This window comes from Manis pentadactyla, chromosome 9 (assembly GCF_030020395.1).
Source record: "Manis pentadactyla isolate mManPen7 chromosome 9, mManPen7.hap1, whole genome shotgun sequence".
Lineage (NCBI taxonomy): Eukaryota > Metazoa > Chordata > Mammalia > Pholidota > Manidae > Manis > Manis pentadactyla.
Window position 1 is genome coordinate 112,169,059 of NC_080027.1, and position 22,996 is coordinate 112,192,054.

A 22,996-nucleotide genomic window follows, 5' to 3' on the forward strand; every position below is an offset into this window, starting at 1 on the left:
ATGCAAAGAATCGTATTGGAATTTTTCCCTTTTCATTAGAGATATAAAACTTTTCTTCCTTGGAGAATCTAGCAGTAAAAATAAATAAATGAACCCCTGAGACAAACAGGACCGAAGCACCGATGAGGGAAAATGTCTCTTCATGTGTGAACTGAGGCCAGCTCCCCGGTCTCTCTCCTTCTCAAGAAAGGCTTTATGAAATACCTTCTGTATACCAGACACTGTGAGTAAGAAAACGGGAACACAGACGCCAAGCACAGTGGACTGCGTGTGATGAGTCCCTGAGAAAGACCAGGGCCTTGCACATAGCAGACAGTTAATGAATGTTTGTTGAATGACTAAACCAATGGAGGTACATGAGTGGCTGATGAGGTGGGGTCCTCCCAAGTGAAAGGCCACATTTTCCCAGGGCAGCTGACCCATCTATCCATCCTCCATCTGCAGTGTCAGTGTTCTGCCTTCTCTCTGCCTTTCCAGGAAAGGGTTTTCTGCCCACAGTTGTTTTCTTTAGAGCAGCTTCTACACTTCTTGCTCAAAAACAATCATTCTGCCTGTTCTAAGCTGAACCTCACCTGTTCTGTGCCCTGAAGGTAGGCTGAAACTGGGAGCTGTGCCAGTGGCAGTAACCGAGTGCAGATGTAAAGGGAGAGAGGAGCATTATCTTGTTATACCCCTGGTTTCACTTAAATAATGATCTCTTTTCTTTTTCCAGTCATGAGTCGTTTATTGTTCTAAAATTATTTTATATTATAACTAAAATATATGCACATAGTTTGTGGGCATATGGAAGATAAACCCCCTTGTCACTTCCCTTTCTCATTTGTTTATATGATTAAGTCACAATTTCTGGTTAAATTATTGATGTTTACATTATGATTTTTGTTTTTATACCTTGGTAGGTTTTATGCATTAGGAATAGTGTTTCCTGCAGAACGAACAGTTTTCTAAAGCAGCACCTAACATCTATTGAGCATTCACTGTAGACTTGGCACTGTGTTCATATATTAGTTTATGTGACTTCTTGTGTTAGTTGATAATGTAAATATTCCCATTTTATGGCTGAATAAATCAAGGCACAGAAAGGATAAATAACTTACCCAAGGCCATATGGCTAGGCATTCTAACTCTACAGGCCAACCTCTTAGCCACTGTGAATATTCATCTCTTGAAAAATCCTACCAGGTAAGGAAACAAAGATCCTAGGCAAGAATCTGAAGTTGTACCAGGATTTAGGACCTGAATTTAGTTAGCTTGGAGAGATAGGATGTTCAGTGGTAGTAACCCAAGGGGAATGTGTTTATGCTATTAGGTAGACTATTTTTATTTTATTTTTTGGTAAAATCGGTGTATTTTTATAAATATTTCTTGTACGTCCTTTCCCAAGCACTTGTATTTTCTTGAGCATCGAATAATAATTAGTTTATCAGATAATCTTAATGCAAATTCTGGACAAACAGGCAATCCAAAGTCCATTTGAGATGCCCAGATGTTGGGCTATTTTAATACGAGGACATTAGCACAGGACTTTTGAAATTCAAACAGCCCTGGAAGAGATGGGATTTATTATCATATACGTTTCTTTGATCAAAAGAGGGCTGGGTATGAAAAAGAAGGAAGGTACGAAAGTAGATGCCAGTTTCACCCTTTTAGAAAACAACTGTAAGATCCCTTCTTACCTCAGAGAGTAGCATACATATGGGTCTTCTGCCTTTCTCTCTCCTTCCCCATCTAAATGTACATTTATGAAAATTCTTAGCTTTTTAATAATGCTGGCAGTCTAAGCTCACTGTAGCACCATCTCCGTCTGACTGACTCATTTTAAAGTCCGTTTCATTGGTTATAAATGTTACCTTGTAGCAGGTCTTCTATTTGCAAAGCTTGAAAGAACTGGGATAGGGCCAGTGAGTTGTTAGGCAAGCATTGACAGGACCTAGAAAATAGGGAGGATTCCATACTGCCTAGAGCAAGTCCAGCCAATTGATCCCTTCCTAGATCTTAAAAACCTTAACATTATATCCATATATATACTTTATGTCACAAGTGAGGTACAGAGGTTTGGTGGGAAACTGTGTCTTCTACATAACGGAGCTGCCACAAAACAATGCGTCCTCTCTCTGATGTATTCTGAGAAATAAAATGCTAAAATTATCACTAGCATTGCTTTTACCCCAGATCTGTTTTGACTAGCACAGCCTGAGACTGTTTACATAGAGAGAATGGGGAGCATGTTCTGAACAGGGCGTCAGCCTACTTGTTCCTGACGTGCATGTTAATAAGCCACCTGACAAGATTAGCAAGAAGAAAAGAAAAGTAGTGAACAGGTGTGAGGGAGCCCAGGGAAGACAGCCCTGCTTCTCCCTCCTCTTAATCCGGTTGGCACATGGCTCTGCTGCCAGGGCTGTCTGGCTGGTACCAGGGGCCATGCTAATTGCCTCCAACGTGGGATCAGATTCAGGGGGCCTAAAGTCCTGCCTTGATTCCCCTGTGCTTTAAACAAAAGGAAAACTGGATTTCTGTAGTGGTTATTTCACTGTTAAAACCCCAAATGCTCCGTTCATCCATGCAGGGGCCTGTTGGTGAGTTCCCACTGGCTGCATCGCCGTGGAAATGTGTGACACATTCGTTGCTGAGTTGTCTGTTTCCAGATGGACATCGTCATTCCCAGCTCCAGCCTTTGAGAAAGTTGACAGACCATTTTGAAGTATTTGCTTTGTATAAATTGCGGTTTATCTAAGGATCTTGCTGGCTGTTTTGTTTGATACCACGCTGGGTTTTGTGCAGCATATAAGTCATAATGATAGGTCTGGCTTTGTGGTGTGGCTGTTTGTTTTTTCTTCCTTTGTATCCATTCATAGTGTGTCCTTCGAGCAGTGTTGGCTGGCCAGCCGTGGTTGTTAATGAGATGCTAAAACTTATCCTCTTTCTAAATGGGTGATGATTATGTCTTGATATTTAAAAAAAAAAAAAAGAAAAGCCTGCATTTGGGAAAACATTGGTTTGAAAGAGGCTTTTCTGTTCATTGAGGGAAAATACTGTTTGTCTCCTACTTTCAATTCAGTTGTGTTCCCTGGAGGGATAAAAAGAAAATGAAGACTGAGTATTGCTAAGCTGCTCAGAGAGCGTCTGCCGTGGGCTGTGGCTTGGCGGATGGGAGGCAGTGTGGCAAGGCTGATCCTCTCCAGGACAGACCTTTTGCAGTGGGCAAAGGGCCATCGTTCAGCAGGCTCTGCGTAGGTCCTAAAATGTTGCTTTCTCCATCGCATCATGTGAGGGTTTGGGTTCTATAGACAAAATCATAGAATCCACTGAAATTGTGTTAAAAACATCTATGTATGTGTCTATATAATTTATATTTAAATAATTAGGACTTACCATAAGTAATAAAGATCACAGTTTAGTTCAGTTAAATGTTAGTAATTATGCAAGCACAGCCTGCTTTATTAATATTAATATATGTCCCACACTGAGGTTAAGGAGGCCCATCTTTAACTTTCATTTCTTACCTTTATTTTTATCTCTGTATAATTGTATTAGAGGCAAAATGTGTCAGTGTCTCTTTTTTTTAAAATTAACAAGTGCTTTCCCAACTTCTGAGTAAATGATCCTTAATCAAATGTGCTTTTGTTCATTTACTTTCATTTTTTTCTCTTCTGAATACCAAATAGGAATGTGAAGTTCTTTTGTGTTGTAACTGTGGATCAAGATCCACTGATTACCTTGTTAGTACATTTATGACTTGGCATTCCTAAGGGCTTGTTTCTGTGACCTCCTAACAGTCTAATTTCTTGAGAAGGAAGCGGAATCCATAAGTGCCTTGAATTGTCAGGTGGAAAAAACAACTGGTTTAGCCACAAACAGGGGTCTTTGTTCAGATATATACAAATGCATTACTTTCATAAGGATGATAATTTAGAGAAACATTTGGACAGCATAATTATTTAGAGAAATGTGACTTTAACAAAAGTCCTTAGGGGTAGTGCATATTAAGGGATAGAATGAGGAAGCCTGAAACTATATAGGAAATGTTATTATAACTGATAAGGCAAAAAATTAAATAAGGATATAGTCATTGTACTAAATTAATCATTGGCAATAAAAAATATACATTGCAGACTCCCTGAACTGAAATACGCGCCCTCTTGGTAATAGACATCTGTCTCTCAGGTAGCCTATCATAGACATTATTCCATGCCATAGGCCAGGCAATCATCAGTTTGCTGGTTGATGAAATTTTCTGATTCCGTAATTCCTGTGATTTTTTCCAACAAATTGGATTAAAGATGAACTCACTCATTTTTTACGTTAGTGTGCCCAAGTCATTTCCTAGTGACAGGAAACTGATGAACATGTCATAATCATCATCGGCAAACCTCTCCCCTGGAGAAGAGCTTTAGCTACAGGTTTTCCTGAGTTTGTCCGATGGTGTATATACTGGCATCTGTTGTGAAGCCAAGGTCCCATCCATGCGCCACTGTACTCCATATCCATTGAGTAATATACCCGTTAGAACCGTTGGGTACTGTGGTTCTTCATGCATGAGACTTTACAGAGTTTAAAGTGTGTGTGCGTAGCATATGAAGTAATTGCAAATTGCTCTATGTTTAATATGGGGATCACAAATAGGAAATTTTCAATTCCCGATGGTTTATATTTATTTACCGATCAATGAGCCTCTTTAAGAGTACTTTGTTTCTCCAAAAGAGAGAAATTGAGGTACGAACTTACTACTGAAAGTTGCCGCCACAGACATTTTGAACTGTGAGCGTAAAATTTCCATAATATTCTCATGGAAAAAAATCTTCCTTAGATCATTATGTGATATGCCCTAATATGTGCAAATTCCAAACAGTCTTTAGAGCTGGAATTACCTGCGTTTCTTCTGTGAAAAGACCAGGCAGTGTCACATTCATCAGCTGGCCTCGTGGTGCTGAGCTTTTCCCAGTAGACAGAGGAAAGCACATCATTCAAAGAGGCTGGTGAAGCTTTTTCCAGATTGTTCAAATGAACCATGAATAAAGGCCACAGGGAAAAGAAAGGGTCTAACAAATTATGCTCTTTTCTACCATTGCGAAAAAGTTATAAAATATATTTTCTTTTTTTGATACTTAGATGAGTATAGAATCAAACCAGTGGAAGAGGTCAAATACATGAAAAATGGGGCAGAAGAGGAGCAGAAAGTAGCAGCCAGGAACCAAGAAAACTTGGTAAGAATTGAATTTCTCATATAACAATGAATTTTGGTGACACCATTGTAATAAAATCTGCACTGCATGTTTAAGCTGCAGCTTACACATTGGCACAAGATTTCTTGAAAATGTTCTCGCTATTTATAGCTTGCCTGGAAGCTGCACCATTATTCCTGTATCCTGTTTGCTTCTGAATAAGCCTTTCTTGAATCTTGATAGAGAGTGCTCCAGGGGAAATATAGCAAAATTAGTAATGTTTTAAGATGGCTAAATTCAAAGGAGAAATCATGAAGTAGGCTTGAAATTTATGGGAGGAGAACTTTTTTTTTTGTCTTTTTCTCCACTTCCTTTAACTCTTATCCAGGTCAGGATGAATGGCTAAATTTCATTATTCTGAACATGTAGTGTTATGTAGTGTTGTTGAGGAAGTTGCCTTTCAGAGGAAAATAATGTGCTTTCAAGAAAGGTCTCCTATCAAAATAGTCAGTACCTCACATTCAGTGTTAAAGATATGTTGGGTTTTGAGTTAATGTTTTATAGTGATCGGAAACAGAAAGTTGGGAGCCTCTTTCTTAAAGGTGAATCAAAATGCACATACCACCTTAATATTCCACCTCTGTAAAAATATTTAGTTGTCATATTAGCTGATTACTTAAAAGACGTTATAAATTATTAAAAATTTGTATTCAGGTGTATAGGACAGATTGTTTTTATATTTTATTTGGGGATTATTTGCTATTTTTTTTGTATGTTCAGGTGAATGTATTTTTAAGAGGTTGGCAGTGTCATATAATATTTTCACTTAAACTTCTTTTGCCATTATTTGCTTTTTGTTTTGATGATTTCTGAAACGGCAGAGGGAGTTTACAGAATATTAACCAGTGTTCATGAGTATTTAAGGCTATCATTTTCCGTGATACAAAAATGGACATAATGGGCTAATTCTCTTCCCCTTATTCTTTTCTGAACATATGATATGCAACTCATAATACTGATGTATTACCAACTGAATATTGTAGATCATTTTAAAGGAGTGAAAATACTCTATAATAAAATTTTGCTTCATAAACGGGATTTGGACTTTAAGGTATTGCTTAGCACAGAATCATCATGCCTATGGTATATTTTAACATTTACACTTAAATCCAGAAAAAGGTAGCTATGATGAAATAATGGAAGTGAATATTATCAGACTTCTTACATGAAAATTTTTTTTTGGTTTGAGGCATCAGTTGTCATTTTTCTACTTTATTTTACTGAAAATCAGGGTTTTCTTTGCTTGACAAAATTTCAGCTTGAGTTATAAATCTTATCTTTAATAATAATATTGCCACTGAAACCTAGAGACATTGGTGACCAGTCTGGCAGGGGCTATTTCTTGGCTGTAAAACTACTAGTGTCCATCTGTTCTTCACATACTTGTATTTCTGAATCTTAATGACTTTTGTCTTAGAACTTGAGAGTATTTCTTCAGTGTGTTCTCATCATATTTAGGGCCAAGACAACTTTTTCCTTCTTTCTCTATTTTATAATCTGTCAGCTCCTTGGTGCTAGTACATTCTTTTACAGCACTGTGACCAGAATCGGCACTAACGCTTTTCTGTGCAGACTAAAGACTAAGTGGAGAACCAAAAAGAGAAATTTCTCGTCTGTCTTACTTGTGGATTAGCTGTGACAGCCCCACATCCCTTTACTCTGCCAGCCAATCAGAGTCCAGGCTACCAACAGGAGCTTTCAAGTGTGTAAAGACTTGCATTGAAACTGGGGAATGAATGGTTATCTTTGGCTCTGAGATTTCTAGACTACTTTTCAAGATTAAATGATTGTCACTTACCTGGTAGTATGTTATCTTTCTCACCTGCTCCATCCTTTCAAATGTATCGACCATGGGTGTTGTTTGAGAAAACTATTAGCCTCCTAAAGTTGAAGCTTACATTGGAAGATGGATGAAATGTATTTAACAACTGTTTATTGTTACATCCATTAAAATAATCTAACAGTCAAAACTTTTTATGTTTCAAAAAATGATTTGAGATATAAGCCAAAGTATTTTTTAAAAGATGCTTTTTTTTTTTTTTGAAACCATTGAAGTTTAGGGGCTCAGCAACATAATCTGGAGGCAGAAACTGCCTTGGGTTCAATTCTCAGCTCTGCCACTTGTTCATGGCAGGATCAAGTTATGTCACTTCTCTAACCCTGCCCATCTGGTGGGGGACAAGACAGTGCCTCACGGTGCTGTTGTGAGGATTATATGACATGAGCACTGTAAGACTTTGAGTGCAGTGCTTGGAGTATGATAAGCACCTAATACAAGAAGGAATAAAGAATGTTAGGGCCAGTATTTCTTTCCTGTTCCTTTCTGTTAATTGGTGAGCAATTTCTAAATGAATACTTTCAGGTTAATGCCGTGTTATGTGTACTTTGAAAAATCTTGCTCTGGAACTCTGAAATTATTTAAGCAAATATAGTTTGAGTACCCATTACATACAAGGTCATTACTTGTATTGACAGACACAAAGTCACTGTCCTCAAGGAGCTTACAGCAGTTCAGTTCCACAAATATTATTAATTACCTCTGTGTACTAGGCTCTGTACTAGACTCTGCAGAAAAACACAAAAATAAGAAAACCATGGCCCTCACCTCAAGGCTCTTGTATTGCAGTAAATAAGGGAAGTAATAAATAACCAGAAATTAAACAGGGATAAATAAATAAATAACAAGCCCAATTCCAAGAAGGCAATACAAAGTGCTGCTGATGTCAAAGGAGGCAGAGATCTTGTCCGCTGAGGTCTGAGGACCTACTTCATGAAAGAGCTGGTGTTTACAATGGGCCTCCAAGGATGGAACAAAGAGTACCCCAGGCAGAAGCAGAAGTAACAGAGATGGAAAATGCAAGACATATTGAATACAATGCGCATGTAGTAGTCCTGTTTGATTGGGGAATAGGAAGGAAGAGGAGAAGGTGTCAGTAGAATAGCAGTGGGAAATTAGAATCAAAATGTAGATGGAGTATGATACAGAACCTTGATGTCCAGCTGAGACGTCTGAAATTAATTCAGTGGACTACAGAAAGCCTTTGGAGGGTTTAGGCAAGGGATTGACAGGATGAGATTGATTATGATTCAGAAAAGTATATGTGGCAATAACAGGTATGATTGGTGTGGGGAACACCAAGGTAGGATATCATTCCTTGTAGTTTTTACAAGAGATAGTGAAACCAAAGTTGTGGCAGGGAGAATAGAAAAGATTTGGTCAGGGTTGCAATAGAAGCAACCCGATTTGACTGCTCATTATAGATATTAAGAGAAAACAGATGAGTCATGAGATAATGGTAATACCAAGATTGTGACCTCCTGGGAAGACGACTGGTCATAGTGAGAATTAACAGTGACCTCAGTGAAACGGTAAAATCACTAGAAAGATTGTGTCTGATGAGAATACAAGGTGTTCATTCATTCACTCATTATTCGTTACTCATTTTGCCCACTCTTAAATAGATCACAGTGTAATTCCCAAGAGAGACAGTGTGGCCATCACTGACCTGACAGTGTAATAAGTGAACCCTACCAATAACACAATAACACAGCAGTAACAGAACACTACCAGTGTCTTAGGCTGTGTGCTTTGGAGGACACAGAGGTGCATCAGACATAAATCTTACCCTACGGAGCTCACTTTCTGATATCAGAAAGCATATGACCTAAATGACCACAATTCAAGGTAGATTGTGATGTGTAGCAGTTGGCTTTGGGCAAGCAAAGCTTTAGGAACTTGCATAACATCCAGGCAGAGAAGTGTAGCAAAGGGCAGACGTGAGAGTGTGTGGCTCAGGAAGCATTGCTTGGGACAGATTAGGTGTTCAGTATATTTTTGTTTACTTGCCTGGGTGGATGGATGAATGAATTAGAGTAGAATGAATCAATCTTAGTAGTTGACACCTAGTAGTTGGTCAGTAGCATTTAGATCTCCAGTCACTTGGGCCCTTTGTCTGCAGTTTCTGTGTGTGGAAGGGGTTTTCTGAGGCTGATGATGAAGCATTTATATGTCAGTCATTTAGGTACTGTCAGTACAAAGATGTGCATTTATTCCCCATTTTCATTACTCATGGCATCCATATAGTCCACTTTTCAGACTTTTAATTCTTTCTTTAGGAAGATGATGTGAAGCTGTAACACTGTCTTTGGGGACTATATATAGATTATATATCAATATGGATCCTAGCTTCATCATTTCTAGTGTTAGAATTTTGGCCAAGTATCTAAAACTTATGAACTTCCAGTTCCTCATCTGGAATGTGGTAATAACAAAATTTTTGAAGTATTATGAGAACACATAGGAGAATGTGTAGAATCTTAGCAAAGGGAAGCTTTCTTAAACAAGACATAGAAAGCAAAAGCTATAAAAAAAAAGAAAAGTAATAAGCTTCATTAGATCAAAATTAAGTAATTCTGTAAAACAGAATAACTACAAAAAAATATGTCAATAGATAGCAACAGCCTAAGAGAAGATATTTATGACATACAAAAAGGCAAGGATTAAATATCTTAGCTTTATTAAGAACACTTGTAAATAATTAGAAAAATAAGTAAGTGAACAGATGGTTCGCAGTAGAGGATATTGGACAATAAGTATATGAAAAGATGTTCCACATTCCTGGTATAGTGAATACTCTGTTACCCAACTTGTTGCATCAAAAAACTCTCACAAATGCCTCTCCCAAAGATACTTAACTACAGCCCAACGGCTGCTTACCCTGGTGGCCGCTGCACTGATCTCTGGAACACGTCTGTGTTTTTGCTCCCGCAGTTAATTGGGTGTTTTCCAAGAGTCAGTGTGATGGTTCCCAAACCTGTTTATACCAGTTGAATGTCAGTGTAACGACGTAATTTAGTTAAATAATATGTAAACCAATGAAACACAAGGGTGGAAAGAGAGCCCTTTCAGTGAAAATTAAATCAAATGCTTTAGAAAGTCGTGATGAAGAAGGCACACTGCTAAAAGCTCGCTGTTAAATTAAAGTCTGCTCTCAGATGATTTCACAAGGTCCTTCCATTCTCACTGCACTTAAGAATCCCGACCAGGCAATTGTAGATGTGCATTGTAAGGGGTGGTAAATACAGGAAGTGTATGCCAAACGCCAGCCAGTGGTTCCTTAAGGAAGAAGCCTCGTTCCTACGTCAAGAGACAGGAGAGGAAATGCACATTTGTGTGTTTTAAAATAAAATAATGTGCTGAATGTATGTATATATTTTTATGTTGCCCTTCTTTAACTCACTTTTTTGTTTAATTACCAGTCCAGATGGTGTTGCCTAATATAATCTTGACTGTGATCAGGGAAATGCAAATTAAAACATGATTCCTTAGATTGGCAAAAATTTGAAGTTTGATAGTATCGGATTTTGGCATGTTTGTCAGAAAAATGTGTACTCACGTACTTGTGGTAAGCATCTTGGAAGACAATGTAGCTGTATCCATCAAAATGTAAACATGTGCACCCTGACCTAGCACTTCCACCAAGCTGCTGGCCATGTGCATGAGGAGGCTTACACAAGACCGTCCTCTACTGCATCATTTCTATTAGTGCGAGGTTGAAAATAATGTTTGTGCTTGTAAATAAGAGAGTGGTGTAACTATAGTATACTAGACAGCAATTTTAAAAGAATGAGTTGAGAGCTTTATGAACTCAAGGAGAAATTGTAAAATGGATATGTTTACATGATGTCATTCAAGATTTTCTAATAAAACAAAACAGCAAAATTCTACATTATCTGTGAGTACTCATATATGTATAGGAATACATGGAAAAACCTTGATGAATGTGTCCCAAACAACTAGCAGTGGGAACCTGAGCCAATCGGCAAGCTCATTCTGAGGCTCAGTTTCCTTCTCTGCAAAGTGGGGATAACAGTTGAACCCACTTTAGCAAGAAGTTGCGAAAATTATGTAAGATAATAAAGGCTATAAACTCTTCACACAGTTTCTGACATAGAAAATGCCATTTGGCTATTGTCAACAATGGGGTTAGACTGGGTGGGAAGGATGAGAAACAGTTTTATGTTGTGATGAAAGGAGATTTTTATCCTTGAGCTTAATGTTTTTAATTGTTTTTTTTAATTTTGGGTATATTTGTGTGATTTAAAATTGATTTTTTAAAGGAGAATAATAACAAAACTTCAGTTTTGACTACTTGGCAGTCTGTAACATAAGTAGGATCATTTTCTCATTATTTTAAATATTCTCAGCTTTTCATCATTCGATAGCTGGTTAACAGAAGGCAGAGGGAAGCTCAAGGATCATCCAGCTTCACTTTATGCAGGGTAACAGTTTTTGCGTATAAATAATTTAGAGGTAAATGACTTCAGACTTGGCAGTGTCCAGTTTGCTACCCTCTCCACAGTGAGCATCCTGACAAATACAAGACATCCAACTCTTAGTTTTGAAGTGCTCCCTTTTAATACACGCTAAAACGTTTGTTTTCCTCTATTAACATTTGTCATTCTTAAGCTGTCCTCCCTCGGGACTTAATAAGTCATTTGATGGTGGATTTTTTGTTTTTGTTTTTGTTTTTTGGTGTGTGTGTGTGTATCTCCTAGATATACATGCATTTACAATAGTTTTTGGTTCACAATTTCTTGATATCTTTGTATGAATGAGAGGACTCTTCCCTATCAGATGACATGTATCATGGTTGGGTGAACTTTTGATTTCATCCTTAGCCATAGAGTTGAAGACTTACTTGAAACATGCTTGTCTACGTCACCAATCCTGAGTACAAGCAAATGACAAAATAAAAAACAGTGTCCTAATGTGTGTTAGCAGGAAAGAAGAGTGTAACCAAGCTTTAGGTGTGACTACATCCTCCTGCCCACTGTGCTTGTGAGAGTTTCCATACCAATCTCCACTGCATTACATTTCCAGTAAATAGAACATCCCATTGCAGAAATGAAGACTTGGAGATTAGGAGACATCTTAGATAGGACGAAATGCTCCAGAAACCCTTAAGAGCTGTCTTTGGAGCAGTGGTATGCAGCTGGCGAAAACTGGAAAGTGGCTCTGACCCACAGTTGAAGCACCATCGTGCAGGGGAAAGCACTGGATTGATTGACATGAAACAGATCAGAGAATAGTCTGCATTCCATTCGCAACTGTTGGTCAATAGGAAAAGCTAAGTTTTCCAGATCGCAGTCACCGTATCACCAAATACTCCTGTAAGGAACAATACACATATGAATGAATAAAACACATGAGTAAACTTTGAAGCAGTAATGTTCATTACACTAAGATATATATACATCCCCATAAAGATATTCTCATAATTAGGAACCCTCTGAGAGTCTGTTTAAACTCTTCTTTTTAACAAGTAGCCCATGTTTGCTTATCCTGTGACTCCATAAAGCAGCTATTATAACAGCAAACTGACTTTGCTATTTAAAGGAATGACTGGCTATCTTTGTTTATCATCCTCAACTGAAGGGTCAAGTAAATATTTTTAGAAACCAAATAATGCAAAAGACCATGACTTTTAAATGTCCCAATTTCCCAAGTCATTTAAACATTTCTAGCACTCCAGAGAATAAGGTAAAATAAACAGACCAGAGTGCAGCTGGTCTTCCTGACAGAGGGTCAGGCCACAGGACGCATCTCTTCTCCCCCCTCTCCCTCCAGGTACAGGTTGGATTTGAGCTCAGACTGGGTGTGGAACACGGGGTGTGGGGAGAAATCTGGACTTGAGGGAGATAATGCCTGGTTTGTGGAAATTCTAGAGGCCTAAAGTTTCCCAACCCAAAATTAAGATAGAGAATGGTCCTGAGAGTATCTAATTTAGACGAGAGAAACTTCTTCCCAGAGCAGCTTCCTAAACTTCAGCACAATACTCATCCCCCAAGATCTGCTTCTAACTCCATGGTCCCATTCCCATTCCCTGTTCTTTCATGCATACAATGTTGATATGAGCCTCAAGTTCTCCCAGATAACCAGAGGAACAACATCAGGATCCCAGTCACAGTCTACTGGAACCTTTTAGTTTCTTAAAGGAGTATCAGCTCATGTGAGCAGAGGGTTTGGGCAATATTATTCTCTTTTATTACACTTCTGGTGTAGAAGGAATAGGAAGAGAAGAATGCTACCTCTTCATCGATCTTGGAAGATGTCGTTAGTTCAGCTAGCATTTTTGTGTGACTGGAGCCAGGCACATTCAAGGTCTTACCGATTCTTCTGGCACTGCGGTCACTTGCTTTAGAGCAGAACAGGAGTAGAGTTTAATTCTCTAAGGGTTATAAGGATTTGTCAAATCAGCCTTCTAAGTTTCGAGTGTTGAACAGGAGCAAAGTTCCTGATTCAGGAACAGAATGTTAAGAGAATAATACAGTGCCCACAACAGGGCTTTATAAACATAGAATCCAACACAAATCCCAGTCATCATTTTTGTTACTAGTTGGAAGGACACCTGGCTCCTGGCTTTGTTTCTGAGGTGAGGTGCTCCTCCGTGGTGGAAACAAAGCTGAGGCGCAGCATTCTTCTGATTCTCAGAGCTAATATCTATTTCCCCTGAAGAAAGACTTCTATCAGCATAGCATACTTCATTCTCCTATGAAAAAAGGGCAATATTAAAATATATACTCAACAGGTACAGAAATCAATGAAGTGAGGGTGGTTTGGGGAGCAACTACTCTACTCATCTAAAAAGTGAAGCATAGCAGAACATGACTGAAAACCTGATTCATATGGCTTTTTCTCTTTTCTGTACTGATGCACTGAACTGACCATGTACAGCTGAACACTGTGCCAAGGTCCTGGTACAGCATATACTTGAATAAAACCCTATTTCAAGGGACTTAATTCCTACCACCAGCTGGACATTGTCTGAGCACTGAAGGAATATAAGGATTGACAAGACACAGTTTTAATTTACAGGGAACTCCAGGGCAGACAGCTTATAGACACCGCATGTCTCTACTAGATGCCCTAATGAAGTCTTTTGGGAGACTGAGAATGGAATGATGGACCTTCTTGGGGAGATCTGAGAAGGTTCACAGAAAGCTGGCATCACAGTAGGGCTTTGAACAAAAGCAAGTTTTCACTGGCAGATGAGGTCAGGAAAGGGATTTCAAGAAGAAAGAATAGTGTGAGCCAAGCACCAAGACATGGCATGAATAGTGAGTGGCTTGGAAGGCTGGTGGAGCACGTTGTGAAGTGTTTATATGGTGAGTTGGTGTATTTTAGCTGTTGTTTTAAGTCATCATGTTAACTTCTGGTTACAGATGGCCACATTCTTTAGCCAGGTTGTAGCATTTGTAACTACAGAATAAATAGAACAGACCTCTGCTTCTCTAATTTAAAGATTGTGGGTGTTGATTATGACTTCCCTTTTCCCAGCATTGTTGCAAAATGTGATTGCTTTTAAATGTGCTTTCTTTGGCTGCAAGGTGCTGTCTAAAACTTGTTGGACATAGTTACTCCTGACCTTTTCCTGATCAGTAAAAGGATAGCTTCTGGTTTATCCTCTGAAACATTCCCTGGTTAACTTCGGGAAGTACGGCAAACACAGGCAATACCTCAGATTGAGAATTTTTGGCCTCTTCCCCAAGAGCAGTGCCCGATACTCAAGTAGAAAGAATAAAGAATCCCTCTTCAAAGCTTGATTCTGTTGGATTCACATAGTCATTTTAGATACTGTATTTATTTATCTTGCTAAAACATGGGCGTTTTCCCCCAAGTTGTCTAGTTCCAACAGCGAGTCAGGAGAGATAAGTGACATCTGCGATGGTCCCCTGCAGCTCCCCCACCGTTACTAGAGAATCTAGAACAAAAACGCAGTGGGCTGCATGGTCTGCAGGCTGTTCGTATTTCTCACTTTCTCCTATGTGATGCTAAAATAAAACCAAAGCATACAAGTTTCCCTCATGACTTGGCAAAGTCAGTGATGTAGCTTCACCCAACTTAATCATTTAAGCTCTGGAGGCAAGAGTACCAAAAGGGAATTGTAATGTTTCTAAGGGTCTGGGCTTTGAGAAGTGACCCTTCTCATGGACTTTATTTATGAGCAGATAATAACCTGGTATTAACAGAGATACAGGATTTACAGCCTCATAGTTTGTTTTTAAAAGGTGCTTGGTAGTAGCTCTGACGATGAATTCTATACCTGTCATTCAGAAAAGATAGAAATAAATAACCAGGCATAAAAAATTCATACATCTTCTTTGGCGGGAGGGGAACATATTATGTAGCTTGTCAACATTATAATAGATATACTAGGATGCTGTTGTAACTGCCTACTTCGTGTTCATAATAAGTCTAACTTACTTACTCAGTACTCTGATAATAGATGTCAAATTTCCTCCTTCTCTGAAAAGTAAAACAATTGATAATGACATGACATTTTCCAAAACTCAGTGAACTCCAGTTCCACATTTTGTTCGTGTCAGAGTGTGATAGTATACTACAGCTTTCCATTCACCGACAGACTTCTGCTCATAACTACATCTCTTGAAGTCTTGATTAATTAGAGGCAAACCTTTTTTATGTACTTTATAGATTTATGGTGGAGGGCACTTAGACCAGAAACTAGGCAGGAACCTGATGATTGGTACTGAAAGATGAGGTAAACGCTGGTCTCAGAAACAAAGTGGAGGCTTATTCATAGAGGCGGATGTGGCAGCGCCAATGTGGATCTGGGGCCCCTAGATGCTAACTACGGTTCCTTCACTTCTGTTGAGTCTGAGACATGCCGAGCTTGAAAGGAATGTCAGGGAAAGAAAGAACACCAGCAGTAGGGAAAGAACAGAGAATCTTATTAGAGTGAAACGCTTCATCATCTGTGTGAATCCTTAACACTTAACAATATGTAAGTGCATATCAAAGAATCTGTGCTGGCCAGGAGCTGGAGATCTAGTGAACTAAAATAAATTTAACAACATGTAGCGATTGGATTTGGTTCACTCCTGTTACTCTCTTATTTAATTTAGTTTTTAAATTAACTTTTCCCTGATTGTAAATGTGTTACTTGCTTGAGTTATTTCAAAATATCCTTGGGAAATACAGAAATGAATAAAAATAAATAAAATTGGTTATAAATCCCATAACAGCCATTTATGTTTTTATGCCTAGTGATATCTAGAAACAATAGTTTCTTTCTAAGCAAAAATGGACCTGAATTTCTAATAAAGCTACACAAAGTCTTACCATGTGTCCAGTAATCACATTCCCAGGATATTAGCCCAAGCAGTTTGAAAATTATGATTACACAAAAACCTGCAGGTGAAGACTTATAGTTACTTAATTCATAATGACCAAAAAACTGGAACCAATCAAAATGTCTTTCAGTGGGTGAATGATTGAACCGTGGTACGGCCATACAATGGGATATGTTATCCAGTGATAAAAGGATTAGCTGCCAAGCCATGAAAGAAATGGTTGAATCTTCAGTGCATGTTGCTAAGTGACAGTATCCAGTCTGAAAAGGTACATACAGTATGATTCTACTTGTATGACATTCTGAAAAAGGTACAGCCATGGAGATTGTAAAGAGATCAGTGGTTTCCAGGGGTTTGAGGGAAAAGGAGGGCTAAATAGGGGAATCAGAGGGATTTTTTAAGTTAGTGAAACATTTTCTATGATACTGTAATGGTTGATATATGACACTATGCATATGTCAAAAGTCTGAACCTTACAACAATCAGAGTGAACTTTGCAAATGTTTGCAAATTTTAAAAATTATTTAGGAGGTCAGGAGATCCCAGGGTAGAATATAGACTGAAAAAAGACTCTAACAGTATTACATATATATGAAATAACCTCACTGAAGAGGGTAGGGGAGAAATTGCTGAGTCAAATAACTTTGGAAATGAATGGAGACTGCAAGGCTGAAAAAAAGCTACAAAAGTGCTGTACTGTTTTTATTATGGAGCTAAGAATTAACAATTTCAAAAAACACTACAATTAATTAATGGAAGCTGTATGGTGGAGACATGTTTCCCACTATTGGAGTAGGAGGTTACAGGCACATGAGAGGTGGCTAGAACCTTCCTGTGGCAGTGGATTAAAGTTAAGTGACAATAGACTAGTATACACAGATGGTTAAATATAGAAATATTGATAGATGGGTATACACACCTGTGTGAACATATGTGTACATCTGTGGGCATTCTTGTATTTGTATATATATGCATTTACATGTGTAGTTGCATGTATTTATATATGTATGCATGTAACATGTACACACACATATTTTCTTGCTCTGTAAGCCGAGAGGGCATAGAGGAATTGCCACCCCAGTAGCAACAAGCGTGCCCAGCACCCAGATACTGTTTCTAATACCATTATCCAGAAAAAAAGGAATAAAGACTCCTTGGATAAACGGTTAATTATATGGCTAAGGAATATATATATATATGACGATCCTGGAGTATTTTATAGTGCCAGAAAAGCACACATACACACACACACACACACACACAATGAGGGGTATGTCAAAAGAACACAGAAGCCAGCTGGAAGAGCTCACAAAAGCCAAAGCTGGAGCAATTTAAGCAGCAATATTAACCATATAGTATTAGTTTGCAATACAAGTCTAATGTAGTATACAATGCATTTACTTTATACAAATTATAAAGTAAACATCCATGAGTCTCTACTGATAGAAATAAATGACTGAGTAAACAAATGGAGGAGAATTAATAACTCTCCCCTGCAGAATAATTCCAAATCATTTAGGCATTGCTCTGCCCTCAGGAGGCAGAACTGAGCATCCCACTTCTTGAGCAAGTGATGTGCGTGGTGACTTTCTTAGAAAGAGCACGTGATGGATATGGGGGGAGTAGGAATAACTTTGCAATGGAGAAACCTAACAACACCATCTCTGCCAGGTGATCAAAATTAAGAGTGGTAAGTGGTGTTGAAAGCATGTACCATTGGTACCTTGGGATGGGAATGGCATTCTGTCTCTGTGCTCCTGTCCAAAAGCCCATCACCTCAATATAATCATGAGAAAAATGTCAGACAAGTCCCAGTTCAGGGACCTACTACAGAATACCTGGCTGGTACCCCTCAGTACTGTCAGGGCCATCAAAACCAAGGAAATCTAAGCAACGGTCTCAGGCAAGAAGCGCCTAACTAAATGTAGTGTGGTGTATTGAGGGGCATCCTGGAACAGAAAAAGGACACTAGGTAAAAGCTAAGGGGTATGAATATAATATCAGTGTTGGTTCATTAACTGTGACAGATGTGCCATCCCAAGGTATGATATTAATGACAGAGGAACCTGGGTGTGGGGGAACTCCTTGAACTACCCCCACAACTTGTCTGTGAGTGTAAAACTATTTTAGATTACAAAACGTATTGAAGTGTAAAAACATGGACCTGTCCCATACACACTGCGAATATACCTTTCGAATATACAGTAATTTAACTAATGCTTTAGTGAACAATTTTCCGTAGTAAAGTTCACCCTTGAACAACATGGGTTTGAACTGCCCGGTCTACTTATATACAGATTTCTTTCAATACATATATTGAAAAAAGTTTTGGAGATTTGCAACAATTTGAAACATCACTTTCTTTTCTCTAGCTTACTTTATTGTAATAATTCAATATATAATACATAACATACAAAATAGGCATTGACTGTTTATGTCATCGGTAAGGCTTCTTCTGGTCAGCTATTAGTAATTAAGTTTTTGGGGAGCCAGAAGTTATATGTGGATTTTTGAAGGCATGGGGAGTCAGTGCCCCTCACCCCTGTGTTGTTCAAGGGTGAACTGTACTTTGTATCTCCAATCATTCCCTTAGGATAAATCTCTCCGTAGGATTTTTAAGAGATAGAGGGTTTTTTTGATACATACTCTGTCTCCAAAAAAGAAATCTTATATCAACTTGTCTTCCTATCACCAAAATACACGCACCCATTTCTCTTGACCCTTTACTACATGGAGATTTTTATAATTTTTAGCTTTACTACCTTATATGTTTTTGTTTTGATTTGTATTTCTTTGATTACAAGTGAGTTTGCAGTTTTAAAATTTGTAGCTTAGAATTTAAGGTCCACAAAAATGAGATCCTTGTCTGTTTTATTCAGGACAGGGAATAGATCAAGTACTAATAGGTATTTAATGAATAAATGAATAAGTTATATTTCTTAAGTTTTCACTTTTGCCAGAATCTGATATTTTTCTTTCCTTGTACTCCAGGAAAAAAAAAGGCAAGACAAAAGAATCTATTTTCATACTTGAATATAAAACTGTAAAAATGGATATCTATATGAGGAATTCCTAAGTAATGACCTCATTGGAGGTCTAATTCCAATAAGTTGGCCCATCCTCTATTTTGCTGCATTTGAATTTGACTCAAGATATTGCCCTACAAGAACACTTCATAAGATGGGGAGTGATCATGACATTCACTGAAATTATCCCAAATTAAAATATTCCTCTAGAATCTGTCATCCATATGTCCTTCCATTAAATTAGGATACAGAACTGGGATTATAGTATATTTAAATGATTTGAAATATTCATCAGTTATTCCAAAACTATTGAATTAAACATAAATACAGCTGAACAGTATCCCTTCATTGGCTGCTAGGAGATTTGAGTCATTCAGTAGGTTTCAAACTCCTGAAGAAAAACACCCTTATTCAGTGGCGTAGACAGGGAGCAACAACAAGACTTGTAAGGTTTCTCCTTTAACCTCAGGGAAGCTTGTAACCCTGAAAATGAAGAGATAATTGAACTGAGATGAAAACTTTGAACTGCGTGTTACAGGTCTCACTCACTTTATTGTAGAAAATATTATCCAGTTACTTCCTAAGTATCCATCAGTTTGGGGAATACATTGAGATTACCTATTAAAAATAACAGTATTTTGTGGGTTGGAGCAATAGTGAATTTTTTAATCCCTAAATTGTTAAAGAATTCACCTTCCAAGTTTTTGCAATTTGGATAATACTTTAGTTTGTTTTAAGGTGAAGATGAAATGAAAAAAAAGGCTTTGTTTTAAACTTAACATTAGCTATTAAAGCCACCTTTGTTTTACTTTTATATAAATTTTGGTTATTCTAATAATTACTTCATACCATTGGTTTCTGTGGAAAATTAACTTCCAGTTGTAACATATTGTTTTGCCATCAAACAATCATAAAATTTACACTGTGTATTCTTCCTACTATATTTCAATGTGATTGGACCATAAGCTTCCAATTTCATCTATTCATTTTAATTTTGTTTTTGTTTCATGACATCTTTAACATTGTTTATTTTTTATATATATATTTTTTAAACCCAGAAATCATATCATCCTTAAGGTGATCAGCTTAGGGTCCTGATTGTGACTGCAGAAGCCACATCAGTGTTGTGATATACACCAGAGTTTTGTGGCTGGATCATGAAATGCATCTAAAGAATAAAGTCCACGAGAAGTTGGCTGGTGGTAATTGACCAAAAGAGGATGGGTGGTCACCTCTGGGTAGCAGCGTTGTGCAGTAGTCTTCTTTAAAAAAAAAAATCCATTCTGCATTTAAAATGTTTGCCTCCTTAGTGAACAGTTATGACTTTTAAAACTCAGGAAAAGGAAGTTATACAGAAAGCGTTTAAGACACAAGGATTCCCTGCAGAGCAGAACAGCAGCATTCATTCACATTACCTCAAATGGTGTTTGTTTTTTTCCCTGTAATGGACACCTCTGCAAGTGGGGGGACCAGGGCCATTCACCTGCCTTCCGTGTCAGCTGAGAGCCCATGGAAACTTCATTCTGCTGTAGGGGTGGTAAATGAGTGAATGTAGCCGTGCAACTTTTTCAGGGCTTTGTAAACTAGGAAGGTAACTACATTCACCACGCGGACAAATTGCTTTATCTTTTCAGTTCTCTGAAAGATACAATGAAAATACTGTTGTGAAGCTATTCCCATTATTTAGCAAAATGGCAATAATTCTTAAATTGTGTTACTAGAGCTGATGACAGAAAACTTTGAGGTAACCAGATTGCACAGGGAATGGGGTAATGCTGATCAGGCACCACAGTTTCTTTATTCTTGCTTTGTTATTAAAAGTTTTTTGAAATATACTTGTCCTTTCTTTGTTAGTAAGTGCAGGATTTGAATATTAGTAAATTTTTCTTTCATGATTCAGTGTCTTGCCTGACTTTAAGGTCATTGTTAAAAACAGCAAAAAATGAGCAATAGATCCAGAAGGTGAGGAGACTTGACTAAATCTGTGTTAGCCTTCTGATATCCTCTAGAAAAGAGTTTCTTTTTAATCTAAACATTATTGTCTCTTACACTTAACCTTCAAGTATTTCTGGAGCATCCTTCTGTTCCCAGCGTTTTATGTTTTTACCTCAGATCTTTAGTGCCGAATTCTCTCATCAGCGCAGGTTGAATTTGGCAGGTCATATAAACAAAACATATATCAGGTTAACAGCATTCTGACACTATTCACAGGCTAAATCATGTTGGTTATTGCTTTAAAAAATGAGAATTGTTTGACAGCCTTATGGTAAACTAACTCCAAATATATCTAATTATTTTGCTGAGAACCTACTCTCTTTTCTGGATAAAGATAAAAACGTCAGGTTTTTTTTTTTTTTGAGAGGGCATCTCTCATATTTATTGATCAAATGTTTGTTAACAACAATAAAATTCTGTATAGGGGAGTCAGTGCTCAATGCACAATCATTAATCCACCCCAAGCCTAATTCTTGTCAGTCTCCAATCTTCTGAAGCATAACGAACAAGTTCTTACATGGTGAACAAATTCTTACATAGTGAATAAGTTCTTACACGGTGAACAGTACAAGGGCAGTCATCACAGAAACTTTCGGTTTTGATCACGCATTATGAACTATAAACAGTCAGGTCAAATATGAATATTCGTTTGATTTTTATACTTGATTTATATGTGGATCCCACATTTCTCCCTTTATTATTATTATTATTATTATTATTATTACTATTTTTAATAAGATGCTGAAGTGGTAGGTAGATGCAAGATAAAGGTAGAAAACATAGTTTAGTGTTGTAAGAGAGCAAATGTAGATGATCAGGTGTGTGCCTGTAGACTATGTGTTAATCCAAGCTAGACAAGGGCAATAAAACATCCACGGATGCAGAAGATTTCTCTCAAAACAGGGGGGGTGAGGTTCTAAGCCTCACCTCTGTTGATCCCCAATTTCTCACCTGATGGCCCCCCTGCGACTGTGCCTGTCTTAGGTTGTTCCTCCCTTGAGGAATCTTACCCGTCTCTGGCTAACCAGTCATCTTCCGGGGCCATACAGGGAAATGTGAAGTTGGTAAGTGAGAGGGAAGCCTTATTGTTTGAAAAGGTTAGCTTTTTACTTCTTTGCATATTTATGCCCTGTGGCTTCTATGCCCAGCATTTGTCTTGAGGTATCTTTACCACTTGGAGGAATTATGATACTCGGTAAATTCGATATGAGGCACGAATTCTATTTAAGGGTTGTAATTAGGAAGGAAGAAGAAAAGCTATAGAAGTAGCAGACGGAAGAAAACATGGGAAGATTGATTATTTCTTTGACATATCTTCTTGTAGAGTAACTTCAGCATGTACAGGTTTTAAACTACTAATTAAATTGCACACACATGTTAACATAATAGGAATACAGTTACATAACCAAAGCAGATCTATAATTACCAGCCATCTCCAATGAAACCAAGAAAACCAGTTAGGCACCCTAGGCATTTGTGAAAATTTATCTGTGATATGATGGATATTGTCCAACTGTACTTGAACAGTCTGAGAGAAATCAGACAAATTAAAACAACCCATTCCTGGGAACTGTTCACATCCCATATGTTCTTTTA

At 37.9% G+C, this 22,996-nt stretch overlaps 1 protein-coding gene across 1 annotated transcript in view; it reads left to right on the forward strand.

The window, feature by feature from the left end:
- The window catches only part of C9H1orf21 (chromosome 9 C1orf21 homolog), a 218,308-nt gene that overhangs the window by 102,809 nt on the left and 92,503 nt on the right, over positions 1–22,996 (forward strand). The window contains exon 3 of the mRNA XM_036912564.2: positions 5,110–5,204. Coding sequence (XP_036768459.2) covers positions 5,110–5,204 — 95 coding nt within the window. The remainder of the gene's footprint in view (positions 1–5,109; positions 5,205–22,996) is intronic.